Source organism: Carcharhinus amblyrhynchos, chromosome 3, assembly GCF_965287045.1.
Source record: "Carcharhinus amblyrhynchos chromosome 3, sCarAmb.v2.hapA, whole genome shotgun sequence".
Lineage (NCBI taxonomy): Eukaryota > Metazoa > Chordata > Chondrichthyes > Carcharhiniformes > Carcharhinidae > Carcharhinus > Carcharhinus amblyrhynchos.
Genome location: NC_137326.1, coordinates 19,367,538 through 19,380,537, shown reverse-complemented (window position 1 = coordinate 19,380,537; position 13,000 = coordinate 19,367,538). Strand labels below are relative to the sequence as shown.

The 13,000-nt window shown below is 42.1% G+C and overlaps 1 protein-coding gene across 9 annotated transcripts in view; it reads right to left on the bottom strand.

Moving 5' to 3' along the window:
* Positions 1-13,000, bottom strand: part of atp2b2 (ATPase plasma membrane Ca2+ transporting 2) — an 830,803-nt gene that overhangs the window by 244,668 nt on the left and 573,135 nt on the right. For 3 of the 9 annotated variants that reach the window (XM_080181822.1, XM_080181805.1, XM_080181807.1), the window contains exons 8-9: positions 4,121-4,162; positions 2,076-2,240 (exon numbers count right to left, since the gene is read on the bottom strand). In XM_080181822.1, the coding sequence (XP_080037948.1) occupies positions 2,076-2,240; positions 4,121-4,162 (207 nt within the window). Of the gene's footprint in view, positions 1-2,075; positions 2,241-4,120; positions 4,163-9,443; positions 9,558-10,142; positions 10,176-13,000 lie in introns of all 9 variants that reach the window. The other 6 variants (XM_080181828.1, XM_080181806.1, XM_080181814.1 and 3 more) reach the window with 3 other exon arrangements.

The following is a 13,000-nucleotide window of genomic DNA, read 5'->3' as shown; positions in this document are numbered from 1 at the left end:
CCTCTCATTCTTCCAAGCTCCATAGAATACAGGTCCAATCTCCTCAATCTTTCCCATCCCAGGCTTCAGTGTGGTAAACTTTTGTCGCACTCTCTCTATGGCTAGTATATCCTTCTTTAGGTATGGAGACCAAAATGGCACATAATACTCTAGGTGTCGTCTCACCAGGTTCTTTACAATTCCAGCATGATTTCCCTATTCCTGTACTCAAATCCCCTGGCCATAGAGAGAGTGCGACAAAAGTTCACCAGATTGAATCCTGGGATGGGAAAGATTAAGGAGGTTGGATCTGTATTCATTGACGTGTACATTCAGTCATCTGATCTTCGAGTAAGCATTCTCCAAGATGGCCTTCACGACACGCAACAGCACAGAGTCGCTGAGCAGAGACTGATAGCCAAGTTCCACACACGAGGACAGCCTCAACCGGGATCTTGGGTTCACGTCGCACTATCTGTAACCCCCACAACTTGCCTCGGCTTGCAAAATCTCACTAACTGTCCTGTCTGGAGACAATACACGTCTCTTTAACCTGTGCTTAACGCTCTCTCCACTCACATTATCTGTACCTTTAAGACTTGATTACCTGTAAAGACTCACATTCCAGTCCTTATTCTGTAAATTGAGTTTGTGTCTTTATATGCCTTGTTTGTGAACAGAACTCCCACTCACTTGACGAAGGAGCAGCACTCCAAAAGCTAGTGACATTTGCTACCGAATAAATCTGTTGGACTTTAACCTGGTGTTGTGAGACCTGTTACTGTGTTTACCCCAGTCCAACGCCGGCATCACCACATCCTCACTACTGCACTCAGGCATGGCTGGGACACTAGGGCTCTTGGCAGCTTTTGAAAACAGGATATCCTCCCATTGAGGACTGGAAGTCCCACTCTCTGTCCATTGGCAGTGTGTCACTGCTGTGGTATGGTCTTTATCTAAATCAGTCATTTTGGAACTAAATTTACATAGGGGCCACCACCCTCCATGTAAGATTCAGTCCAGCAAGTTTGAGCAAACATGCTATAGTGGATGGTATGGCCTGAGTGAGTTAATGTCATTTCTTGGTATTGGTCACTTACTTATCTGTATTAATTTTTGTTTTAGGAAGCTATTGTTTCTCTCAGCAAATTGATTGAGGTATGATTTTAAGTAAATGTGAAGTACAACAGCACGGCTGCTGATGGATCATACCGTTTGCACAATCACTTTCTAAATTTGATGTCACAAGGTAGCTTCACAAAAAACTGGAGCACAGTAATTCATGGAGCACCGGAGATAAGCTCCCTGGTAAAACACATTGTTTTTATAACCTGTCCTAAAAGCGTAGGAGGATAAGGTGTGACCTTATAACGGTTTATAAAATCATGAGCGGCATAAATAAGGTGAATAGCCAAGGTCATTTCCCCAGGGTCTAAAACTAGAGGGCAGAGTTTTAAGGTGACGAAGGAAAGAATTAAAAAGGGCCCCAAGAGGCAACTTTTTCACACAGAGGGTAGTGCGCACGTAGAATAAGCTGCCAGAGGACATATAGAGGTGGGTACAATTACAACATTTAAAAGACATTTGGACAGGTACTTGGATAGGAATGGTTTAGGGGGTTATAGGCCAAACACAGACAAATGGGACGAGTTCAATTTAGGGAACACGGCCAGTATGGATGAGTTGGGCTGAAGGGCTTTTTCCCATGCTGTATATCTCTGTGACTCTATCTGAAAATGTGGAAAATACTCAGCAGGTCAGACAGCAGCAGTGGGGAGAGAATCTTGTTAACATTTAAGGTCAATGGTAAGGAGTCTTGACGAAATGTCATCGACCTGAAAAGTTAACTCTGTTTCTCATTCTAAGGACGGTGTCAGACCTGCTGACTACTTCCAGCATTTTTGTTTTGTTTTTAATTTAGATTTCCATCACCTGTGGCATTTGGGTTTTGTTTCAGAGCTGCTGATTTTGTGAAATTAAATTGCCTGAAGATTCCCTGAAGGAGTATTCGCAGCGACTGTGATCTGTTACCAGCATGGTTCGTACAACTTTGCTTGCTCAAGGTTAATAGTTCTCTGAAGAAGCAATCAGTTCACCTGCTTTTCCTATCTGCACCGCCAGTTTGGTGAGCTTGCCCTGCAGTACAGACTTTTCTTTCTTTGGTGTACCCCCCTTCCTCTTCTCCTTCTCGTCTCCATCACCACCTTCCGCACTCTTAAGAGGTTGCATTTCCATGGCAGCAGCGCCATCTTGTTTCTTGGCTAAATTCAAACAAATGTAAGAGAGCCAGTCAAAAACACTTTGAACTAAAGGTATCCTTCAGTACTCACCTGAATGCAAAAACTTTCAAAATCAATTTATGTAAAACTTGCAACTTGCAAAGACAACCTTCCTCCAAAGCTCTATCGGTAATGTTCAGACAAGTGCAGAGTTACAGTATGCCTGAATGTTCCATATTTGCTCAATTAATGAGGTAAATGCTCGTTGTTGACAACTGACCAGAGGACGGTTGCTGGCAGAATCCTCGATCTTGTTCGCGGGAAGGACTGGTCTGTTCTGAGGAATGATTGTTAACAAGCTTCCGGTGAGCTGTAGCCACCAAATGGGTGCCCACTGCCAGTTCCAGAGGCCTCACGACTGACCCAACTCACAAAATGATCATCCTGGGGATGAGGTGACCAGCAGTGGGGGTGGAGGAAGAAGGAGGGGGCGGGGTGGGGGCAATAGTTTTCCTCCTGGTCTTGCAATAATATTTTGAAAACTTACCATTCTTGGCACTTCTTTGGAATATCTGCAGCGATTTTCTATCCCATGGATTACCTCAAGTTTGGCATTGGACTTTGACGTCTACAGATTAATGAGGCGATCTAATTTGCTCGGACACCTCCAGAAAAGTTGGCAGGCAGTGTAGCAGCGGAGTAGAGGACAAGGACAACGGGTCCACCACCTCTATGGCCACCATCTGGGCAGAAGAAGTTAAACTCTCCTTGGCTTAGTTCTGTTTTGCAATGGACTCTCAACACGTACAAAGAGCAACAGATTATTCTGTGCAGTCTCACACGTAACGAGTAAACGTGGGCCATATTGCCAACAAAAGTCTTCTTAAACCATCAGAATTCACGATGCACCTAATGTCCAACACCATTGTTCTTTCAACAGGTTTTTTTTTTAAGCATATAGCTACTTTCGACTGAAACTATTTTTGAGTAAATATATGGATGTGTGCTAGATGTTTCCTTGTAAAATGTATTTACAGCTTTCTCTCTTTCTCCCCTCTGGCAGTTGCTTCGTCCTTGTGTGCTATTCCCTAGAGAACAGGCAAAGCGCCTGCACTGCTCCTCTGTTTAATGCATGAGTCACTGGTGAGAGGAAGCAGGAGGATTGAGGGCTATGACTCAATCTTTTTCTTTCTAATATCTCTCTGTGGGATGCACCTGACCTCCGCTCCGCATTTCGTTCTGACGAGCTCAGCAATCCATCATTTGCAAAATAGTCGTCAAATTTAAAACCATTCCTGAAGGCACCCCAATGCGGTTCATATTTTTTGACAACTTATTTCTGTAGATTTGCTTTTTTTAATGCTCTCCTTCCACATGCTTTTGACTAAAATTCTCTTTGGCTATTTCGATAATTGCAAAACTTTACTGGATACTTAAGCATCTATCAAGTATCCATTGTATTGTTTGCTAGGAAGGCTATACATATATAGCATCTCCATTTTGGTTATTAGGTAAACAGCTCTGTATCATATTAATGCTCATCCCAAAAAGTTTTTCGAAGCCAAAGTATTTGTATAGTTCTGCAAAGCCAAATTTAAATTTCTGAATATTACAATACTAAGACATTAGCTGGAACAGTCTACAAGAAGGTGAGATGTGAATTAAATGGTGGACGGTGGAACTCGAAGATGTTTCAGAATTTTAAATGGCTAGAGGAATTACAGAACCATCAGAGATGTGGGAGACCGCATGACCACATTTAATTTTAAAAAAAAACTTCCTGAATAAAAGGAATTGGAAAGAGTTAGTAAACACTGGATCACCGCATCAGAAGGCTGGAGAAAAGGAACATCTTAATTGAATGGCATTGAAGTCAGAATAAAGTAAAGAGAGATTGATTGACTGTGGAGAGGAACGGTTACCTTTATTCTGGCTGTTCTCCATATTCCCATCCTGCATTTTGCCTACGATGAAAGAGTACAACAAACAGAACAGAAACAAACAGTGAAGAGTCACAACAGAGACAACACATGATAGTGTTACATTGCAACCAAAAATAAACACAAAATGGTAGACACAGTAGACAAATCTTAACAGTTTTTTAATGGGCAGAGATCTGCAACTGATTGGAGAGCAGTCTATTTAGCTACATAAGGATTCACCAGTTCATATTTGCAAAAAAGATATCTGAACACATTACTCAGGGGGAGCTGGTTACAGTACACCGTGAAGCTTGATACAACAAAAATCTAGTCCAAGTGACTTATTACCGTTTCAGGTGCATAAGTGAAAAGGTATCACTCAAATGGTTGTCAGTAAATAGAACTGCTCTGCGTCTACACATGAAGTGATAATGTTGAGATTGCATGGTACACAGATATTGAAATGAATGCTATAGTGCTAACTGTGGTTGTTTGGGGCATTATTTTGGCAGCTGAATGGGGGTTGAGGGAAAATGAAGATTGAGGACTATCATCTCTAAAGAGAATTGAAGTGGGCAGCACTTGTGAAGACTTAGTCAGGTCCATTATCTCAGTTGTCTAATTTTAACCTGTTTCCCTTTGAGGAATTCCACGCATTAAAGCCACATGTTCCAACAGCTTAACTGAAGTTCCCTCATATCTAATTCCGAGACATCCCAGAAATAACTGTGTGAAGAGGTCACTTTTTCCTAAGATTGGGATTTTGCTTAGTTGTGAAATAATTTCAAGCTCATTTGCAATCACTGCTGCATGGAGAATGACTTTGTCACCTACACTGATGAAATGAATTTATAAAGCCCCAACCTCAGCTTCATTAATGAGTAGAGGATATAGCTCTTGGGGTGAAAGGGATTAAAGGATATGGGTGGAAGGTGGAATTAGGCTATTGAGTCAGATGATCATCCATGACCAGACTGAATGGTGGAGCAGTTTTGAAGGGCTGAATGGCCTACACTTGCTCTTATTTTCTATTTAAAAAAAACCTCATAAAAGAAAATCAATTGTGAGCTCACATTGAACGTGTATCTCATGGAGTCACAATTCTTTTGCCTGGTGACTTTTTTTTAAAAACTTTTCTTTTTGATTAGTCATGGTAAATTGTTCCTTAGTATCAGGGGGACTAGCAGGCCAGATACATACGATTACAGGGATAGGGACTGGGTACAATTGTGGTTGGCATAGGTTCAAGGTGAGAGGGGAGAGATACAAAAAGGTCCATAGAGGCAATTTTTTCACACAGAGGATGGAGAGTGTCTGGAACAAGCTGCCAGAGGTAGTAGTAGAGGCGGGTACAATTTTGTCTTTTAAAAAATGTTTAGACAGTTACATGGGTAACATGAGTATAGAGGGATATGGGCCAAATGCGGGCAGTTGGGGCTAGCTCAGTGGTTAAAAAAAGGGACGGCATGGACAAGTGGCTGAAAGGCCTGTTTCCATGTTGTAAACCTCTATGACTTACGCCAACAGCACTTGTCTGATTTTCCAAATTCCAATCTGTTTCTCTAACCGCCATGAAAACACAATCAGTTTCCACTGATTAATATCATATCCAAATGATGTGAAATGTGTTTTGAGAACTGCTAAGTTAAGTATTTGGAGATTGGAGAAATGAGATGGTATTTTATTCCAATTAAGTACTGTGCTATTGTTGTCTATATTTGCAAGGAAAAGATCAGGAGGGGGAATATTGCTTCTCTTATATCGAATATCAGATTTGCTCTCTGCATGGTCATCCCCTTAGTAGAAAGCAACTGGTATTTTTGAACCTCTCTGTTTGTATCAACGTCTGACAAGAAGGTGAAGTAAAGACTTCAAAATGGAACAGGACTAATAACAGTTGGATGAGCAAACAGCCGATGGAAAATCATGCAAATCCCCCTGGGATGGAAGATGCGGCTTATCGCTGGCTTCAGTAGCTGGTATTAAGGAGAGCAATTTTAATTTAGCCTCACATCTGTCGTATGCATTTCATAAAATTTCCTATACTCACAATATAAAACATTAAGTGCACACTCTGAAAATGAATTCTGCAGGCAAGTGGTTATGGTCAATGGCCTTTTAGTGTTCCATACAGAAGTGGGAATTAGAAGCAACATGGTTATGCACCATTCTTGACACACATCCATAATGCACTAATGACGTCAATGATGAATCACTGTCCTCCTACTCTATCATTAAAATCCTTGTATTTTTTTTGAGCCAGTGTATGTACTGATGCATATTAGCTTTCAAATACACTCAGACATGCACAATTAAATAGATCCATGTCAATATGAATACCAAGAACTGTTCATTCTGTCACCATAACTGGAGAGATTACACTGATTTTTTTTCTTTCCAAATAAATTTCTGATTTCAGTCCTCTTAAAAACATTGCTGTGTGAAGTGCATCTGTTCATTTTTTTTAAGAGGGATGCGGTATTATATCAGTACTGCACTCTGAAATATATGAAACACTCTGAGCAGAAATAGTCCAGATCTCAACATTATCTCAGCTAACAAAGATCAGTGATACTTGGCACTTGTACAAAACGAGAAATGCATGAGACATAAATATAATGTGAAACGCATGCACTGTACGAGACAAACATGCTGTCCCAACAGAAACTTAATCCAAGAATGCACAAGCTTAAATAAAACTGTCAGATGTTTTGTAATGATGGATTTTGCTCTTTTCTTTTTGGGGTGGGTCCAGAATATCCACAGCAAAATAGAGCACTTAAATATGTTGTGTGCACTTTTATGGATGATTAGTGTTAGAACTGGACAATCTCTGTAAATATAAATTTTAGAGATTAGCACTGCTGTTATGTATAATGCAAAATAAACCCACACGGACGGTCTTTTCTCAGCTTTTAGTTAAATAACCCTAGCATTTGTTTTGTGGTAAGGTGGTTTTCATTTCAGAATTTGAATTTGAAATCAAAATGGGACAGTCACCTCAGATAAATCAGTCGATGGAGATCCTTCTGGAAGGAATGTTGCTGACAGGGTAAAGTTTGGCTGCCAATGAGACCCAGGACCTAAACTCTTGGAAAATACTCTCCCTCAAAAGACTTAATCACTCATAGAGTCAGAGAAGCCCTACAGTGCAGAAAGAGGCCCATCGAGTCTGCACTGACCACTATCCCACCCAAGCCCACCCCCCTATCTTTCTACGTTTACCCACTAATCCATTTAACCTACGCATCTCAGGACACTAAGGAACAATTTTAGCACGGCCAATCAATCTAACCCACACATCTTTGGACTGTGGGAGGAAACCGGAGCACCTGAAGGAGACCCACGCAGCATTGGATGAACCAACATTACGCCCAAAGTGAAGCCTCATCAATGTTTTGGTCATCTTGTGACATCATCAAAACTTGACCGAAAAACACGTTGGACCAAAAAGCTGTTGGGGAAATTGTAGAACTGGATCAGTTTATCCAATCAATCAGCTTCCAAAGGAAGGCAAAAATTGCAGGTTTGTCACAATTCCCCTCTACATTATGGGCAGTACGGTGGCACAGTGGTTAGCACTGCTGCATCACAACGCCAGGGATCCGAGTTCGATTCCCAGCTTGGGTCACTGCCTGTGCAGAGACTGCAGGTTTCCCCGTGTCTGCGTGGGTTTCCTCCGGATGCTCCAGTTTCCTCCGGGTGATCCGGTTTCCTCCCACAGTCCAAAGATGTATGGGCTAGGTTGATTGGCCATGCTAAATTGCCACTTATTTGTTAGGGGGACTAGAAGGATAAATACATGGGGATAGGGCCGAGGTGGGATTATTTCTCATTTTGTCGGTACAGGCTCGATGAGTCAAATGGCCTCCTTCTGCACTGTAGGGATTCTTCACAATAGAGATTTTTAAAAAGCTGCAATATATCTTATGCCATCGCAAAAATGCCAACTGCATCATAAAATGCTAGTATTTGTCAACAATTGAATGGCATAATTAATAGACCACTGTGCATTCGGGGAAGCAACCTTGACAGTTTTCAACCCACTTGAGACTTGGTCATACGAGATTATGAACCCAGGCCACTCAAAGAATTTTCACAGTCCTCGGAAAAATAGCTCCGCATTTTAAACGCGAGTGTTTAGAATGTGATATTTCTCTTGGGTGGTTATTATGTGATGCAAAAAAGGATAAAAATCAATCACTTACAGGAATACTTTCTTTAGATTCCATATAATAAGGAAGGGGGAGGGGGATGGTTTCCTGCAGATGCTTACAGGTAAGGTTCACTGCTAATCACACACATTCGCAACATTCACCTTCATCCGGTAGTAAGAACCAATCTGTAAAAGGGCTGATACCGGAGATGAGGGGGTTAGCATACGAGGAGAGATTGAATAGACGGGGCCTGTACTCCTTGGAGTTTAGAAGGCTGAGGGGGGACCTTATAGAGACTTACAAGATAATGAAGGGGCTGGATAGGGTAGAGGTAGAGAGATTCCACTTAGAAAGGAAGCCAGAATTAGAGGGCACAGCCTCAAAGTAAGAAGGGGGCAGTTTAGAACAGAGCTGAGGGGGACCTTCCTCTTTCAGAGTGTGGTGAATCTCTGGAATTCTCTGCCCATTGAAGTGGTGGAGGCTACCTCATTGAATATGTTTCTGATCGACAAGGGAATTAAGGGTTATGGGGAGAAAGCGGGAAAGTGGAACTGAACCACTTCAGATCAGCCATGATCTTATTGAATGGCGGGGCAGGCTTGAAGGGCTAGATGGCCTACTCCTGCTCCTATTTCTTATGTTCTTATGATTGTTTAGTAGTCAAAAAATAAATGGAGAGGGGCTGTTGACCTTTTGAAGTTTTCCCTAGTGACTGAAACACTCCATCCCTCGGGAACCGTTGGCGTGGATGAGCAGATGAAATTACCTCAGCAGTGCTTCAGAGCTGCTACGTCAAGTGCCAGCGCTCAAAATGGAGTCAGTACAATAACCCTTCGAGCCTCAGAGGTGGGCTTTGCGATATTTTGGGGGCACCGAAAAGAAAAAGCTGTCTGCACAATCGAATCTTTGGCTTTGTCTGTTGCTTTTATCCGACAGGATCCCTCTCGACTGTCAGTGACTCTCCATTTTGTGAAAGAAAGGCCTGGGGGTAGCCTTGCTGAACATGTGGATTATCATGGCAGGCCGTAATTGCTGGGTCATAAATTGTCCCCATAAATCGCATGCATACAAAAACATCTGTGCAGTTGGTAGATAAGGCTCAGGACAGGTGGAGCATGAGAAACTCATCAAAATAAATAATAAAAAGCCAGGTGGTCTCAACATACCATTGACTAAGCTGACATTTGTACTATCAGTGGCATTTGCACCTGCGGCACCTTCTGAACCTGAAGTAGACAGGGGCTGGGAGGGAACAGCGTGGGGAGGAGGCTGGGGTGCATCTACTCGGTAGCAATGGATCAAAGGAAAAGCAAATAGATCAAATGGGGAAAGAAAAATGAAATGGATTAATATGACTTTTGCTCCAAACACATCATTTAACTTCGTAATAAGCAAAACAAAAGCACGATAAGCATCAAAAGTCCACAGAATACACGGAAAAGCATACAATTTCACAGGCAAAATGGTCCTGCCAGGAAGGACAAACTTATCACTTGAATGGATTAAATAAATAATGTGAAACATCAACACATCAGTCAATGCAGTTGCCATCACAAAACACATGAAGAGATGTGATGGCATCGCGAGACCAAGCACGCGAGCTATATCGTCTGCACTAGGCATTGCATTAGAGTCATCCGAATTTTGTTTGCAAGCTTCCCCGTGGCAGCACAAAGCGGCAGGGCCTCCAAAGCTCAGTTAAGAAGGAAGTGTCGAAACAAGTGTGCGATAGCCAAGGTGGAGCCAGTTAGACAGAGAGAGGGGAAGCCAAAGCCCCTTGCTGCAGCCCTGTTGGAATGGATTCCAAAATCAGTGCAAGCTACTGCTACGTCTTCATTTCTACAGCTGGTTAGTATGTACAATACCTGGTAACGGTCGTTCATCTTCCGCAGTTTGACCTGTATTGTAATTTGCAAATGTTAAATAGAAAGGCAAACCTTGATGTGCACTCAAAAAAAGGTACAATCTCTGTTTTCTTTTTAAACAAAAATGTCTCTTAAACTTTCAAAAGCCCTGCAACAGTTTTTTTTCACGAAAAAAAAGGTTGTGTTAGCTCAAACAAAACAGGAAGACTTCACAAAACATTATGGAATTTTTTCAGCTCCTCCTGCATTCCCCCATCCTGCTCACTCCCACTTTGGCACACCTAGGAAAGCAACCTGAGTCACAAGAAAAAGTTGGAAAGCTCCGGATTCTGAGTACTCACACATCTCCCCCAGCGTATTATAAACTATTTAAAGGTTATTTATTAGTGTCACAAGTAGGCTTACATTAACTCTGCAACGAAGTTACTGTGAAAAATCCCCTAGTCGCCACACTCCGGTGCTTGTTCGGGTAGACGGGGTTGGGGGGGGCGGTGGGATTTAGCACGGCCAATGCACCAACTAACATGTCTTTTGGACTGTGGGAGGAAAGTGGAGCACTCGGAGGAAACCCAAGCAGACATGCAGAGAATGTGCAGACTCTGCACAGACAAGGACCCAAGCCAGAAATCAAACCCGAGTCCCTGGCACTGTGAGGCAGCAGTGCTAACCACTGTGCCCCCATGTCATCCATCAAGAATCACTGCTTCTGAGACCCCCAGTGTAAAGTGCGCATATGTGGGCAGCAAAAGAGGACATGATAATTCTCAGCTGTATAGGTCCTCTTGGTCAATGTTAGCTCCAAGTTCCTGGATAAAGAATGGTCCATTGAACAAGGCATTAGGGGTGGGAGTCACTGTTGTGCTTGGATGCAATGCTGACTGGGAGAAATGTAACAAGAAAAAAATGGAACACTTTCCATTTTATTACACATTTATGTCAGTCTTTACTTAAAGAAGAGTTTTAATGTTGGTTTCTAAATTATTTTAGTGATGAAAAATGCAAAAATGATGGAAAAGAGTGGAAAGAGTGATTAGATAGGGGTCGAGTTACAAAATGTAAAACAGTCAGAGTTAACTCAGGAGCTTAGATTCTAAGAGTGTAAGACACATCCATCAGTTTAAGTATGTGAAAGGAGGAGTTGAATTGGGAGAAAGGATCTGATCAAATGGGAAAGAGGAGAAACACACGCAACTCACCAAAGTACCCACCCAGAAAGAGGATCAGAGGGAAACTGAAGATTCCAACATTGCAATTATTATACTTCCACCGGAACAAACTGTGTGTTTTTAGACGAACACTATAGATTTCAAAAGGAAGCTTATGGCAGCAACTACGCGTGTTGCAAACGATAAGGTGGAGATATTTCAATTGAGGACAGAGTTGTGGGTTAAATAAAGATAATTCTGTGATATTTTAATTCAGAACTGAAGTTCAACATTTTGTGATTACATTGTCAACTGTATTTTGTTTATCTGTGCAACAGTGACAGGAATAGATATAACATAATGTAACGGTTAGTGATATATTCAGATATTGCAGTGCTAAATGGTACTTTAATAAGCGTTGTACTTAAATTAAGGATAATGATTAAACTTATTTGAATTTTTAACAAATTTTGAGTTGGTTTATTTGAATGATTTAGTGCCAATTGAGACAGGTAGGGCAGTGCAGAGTCAGCACATAACCCATACCCACTGACTCTGGCTGGCCCAGTGCCATTCTGTGCCCAATTAGGCTCTGATTGACTGTAGGCCGGACTTCTGGCTACATTTGGCAGATAGCTCTCCAGCCTGTCCAGGCAGAGCGCTGCAGTAGCTAAAATGGGTACTGTAGCACTCTGCCTAGAACTAAGTCCAAGGGCCATGCTTAAGGTAATTGTGTGGGGTCCCGGGGACAGAAGGATAGGGGATGCCCAGAGAGGTCGGGAGGGAAGTGATCTTGATATCTGGGGGTAGGTGTGGGAGAGAGGGAGGGCTGAAGATCCCAGATCCTTCATTTTGAGGTGCATTCCCCCCCCCCCACTCTTTTTTTATTCATTCGTGGGACATGGGCATTGCTGGATGGCCAGCATTTATTGCCCATCCCTAATTACCCAAGGGCAGTTGAGAGTCAACCACATTGCTGTGGCTCTGGAGTCTGTAGGCCAGACCAGGAAAGGATGGGAGATTTCTTTACCTAAAGGGTATTTGAGAGTCAGATGGGTTTTTCTGACAATTGACAATGATTTAAATATCATCAGTAGATTCTTAATTCCAGATATCTTTTTTATTGACTTCAAATTCCACCATTTGATGTGGTGGGATTGGAACACGGGTCCCCAGAATTTTAGCTGAATTTCTGGATTAATAGTCTCGCGATAATACCACTAGGCCATCAAAGCCGCCCATGATGGAGATCCATTCATTTCTTGGCCTCCCCGCCTTGCTCATACCTGTGCCTGCCAGCCTAAAAATTAAGCCTGGTTGGGTAAAGGCCCTTAAGTGACCATAAAGTGGTTTCAGCTTAAAGAAGGTAATCTGAGGCAAGTCTTTCCGAGGTATCAGGACCCCAAAATATCCAGCTGACATCTCCTTCTCACTTGAAGGACAAATGAGACATGTATTTTACAATTATCTTCATTCGCCTTATGGGATGTAGGGATTATGTAGGAACAAGTGATGCCCATGAGAAAGGGAAAAACATTCTATCTTTTCTAAATTCAAGGCTATTCCAGAATCTTTTTTATTATATCAAATACAATTATTAGAATTCCCAACTATATTCTCAGTAGATCTTCCCTGCAGTTTCACTAGTATTGCTTTTAGAATTGAATTGGAAAGGTAGGGTCAATACAGTGACAGTGAACAAAAGCCAAAATG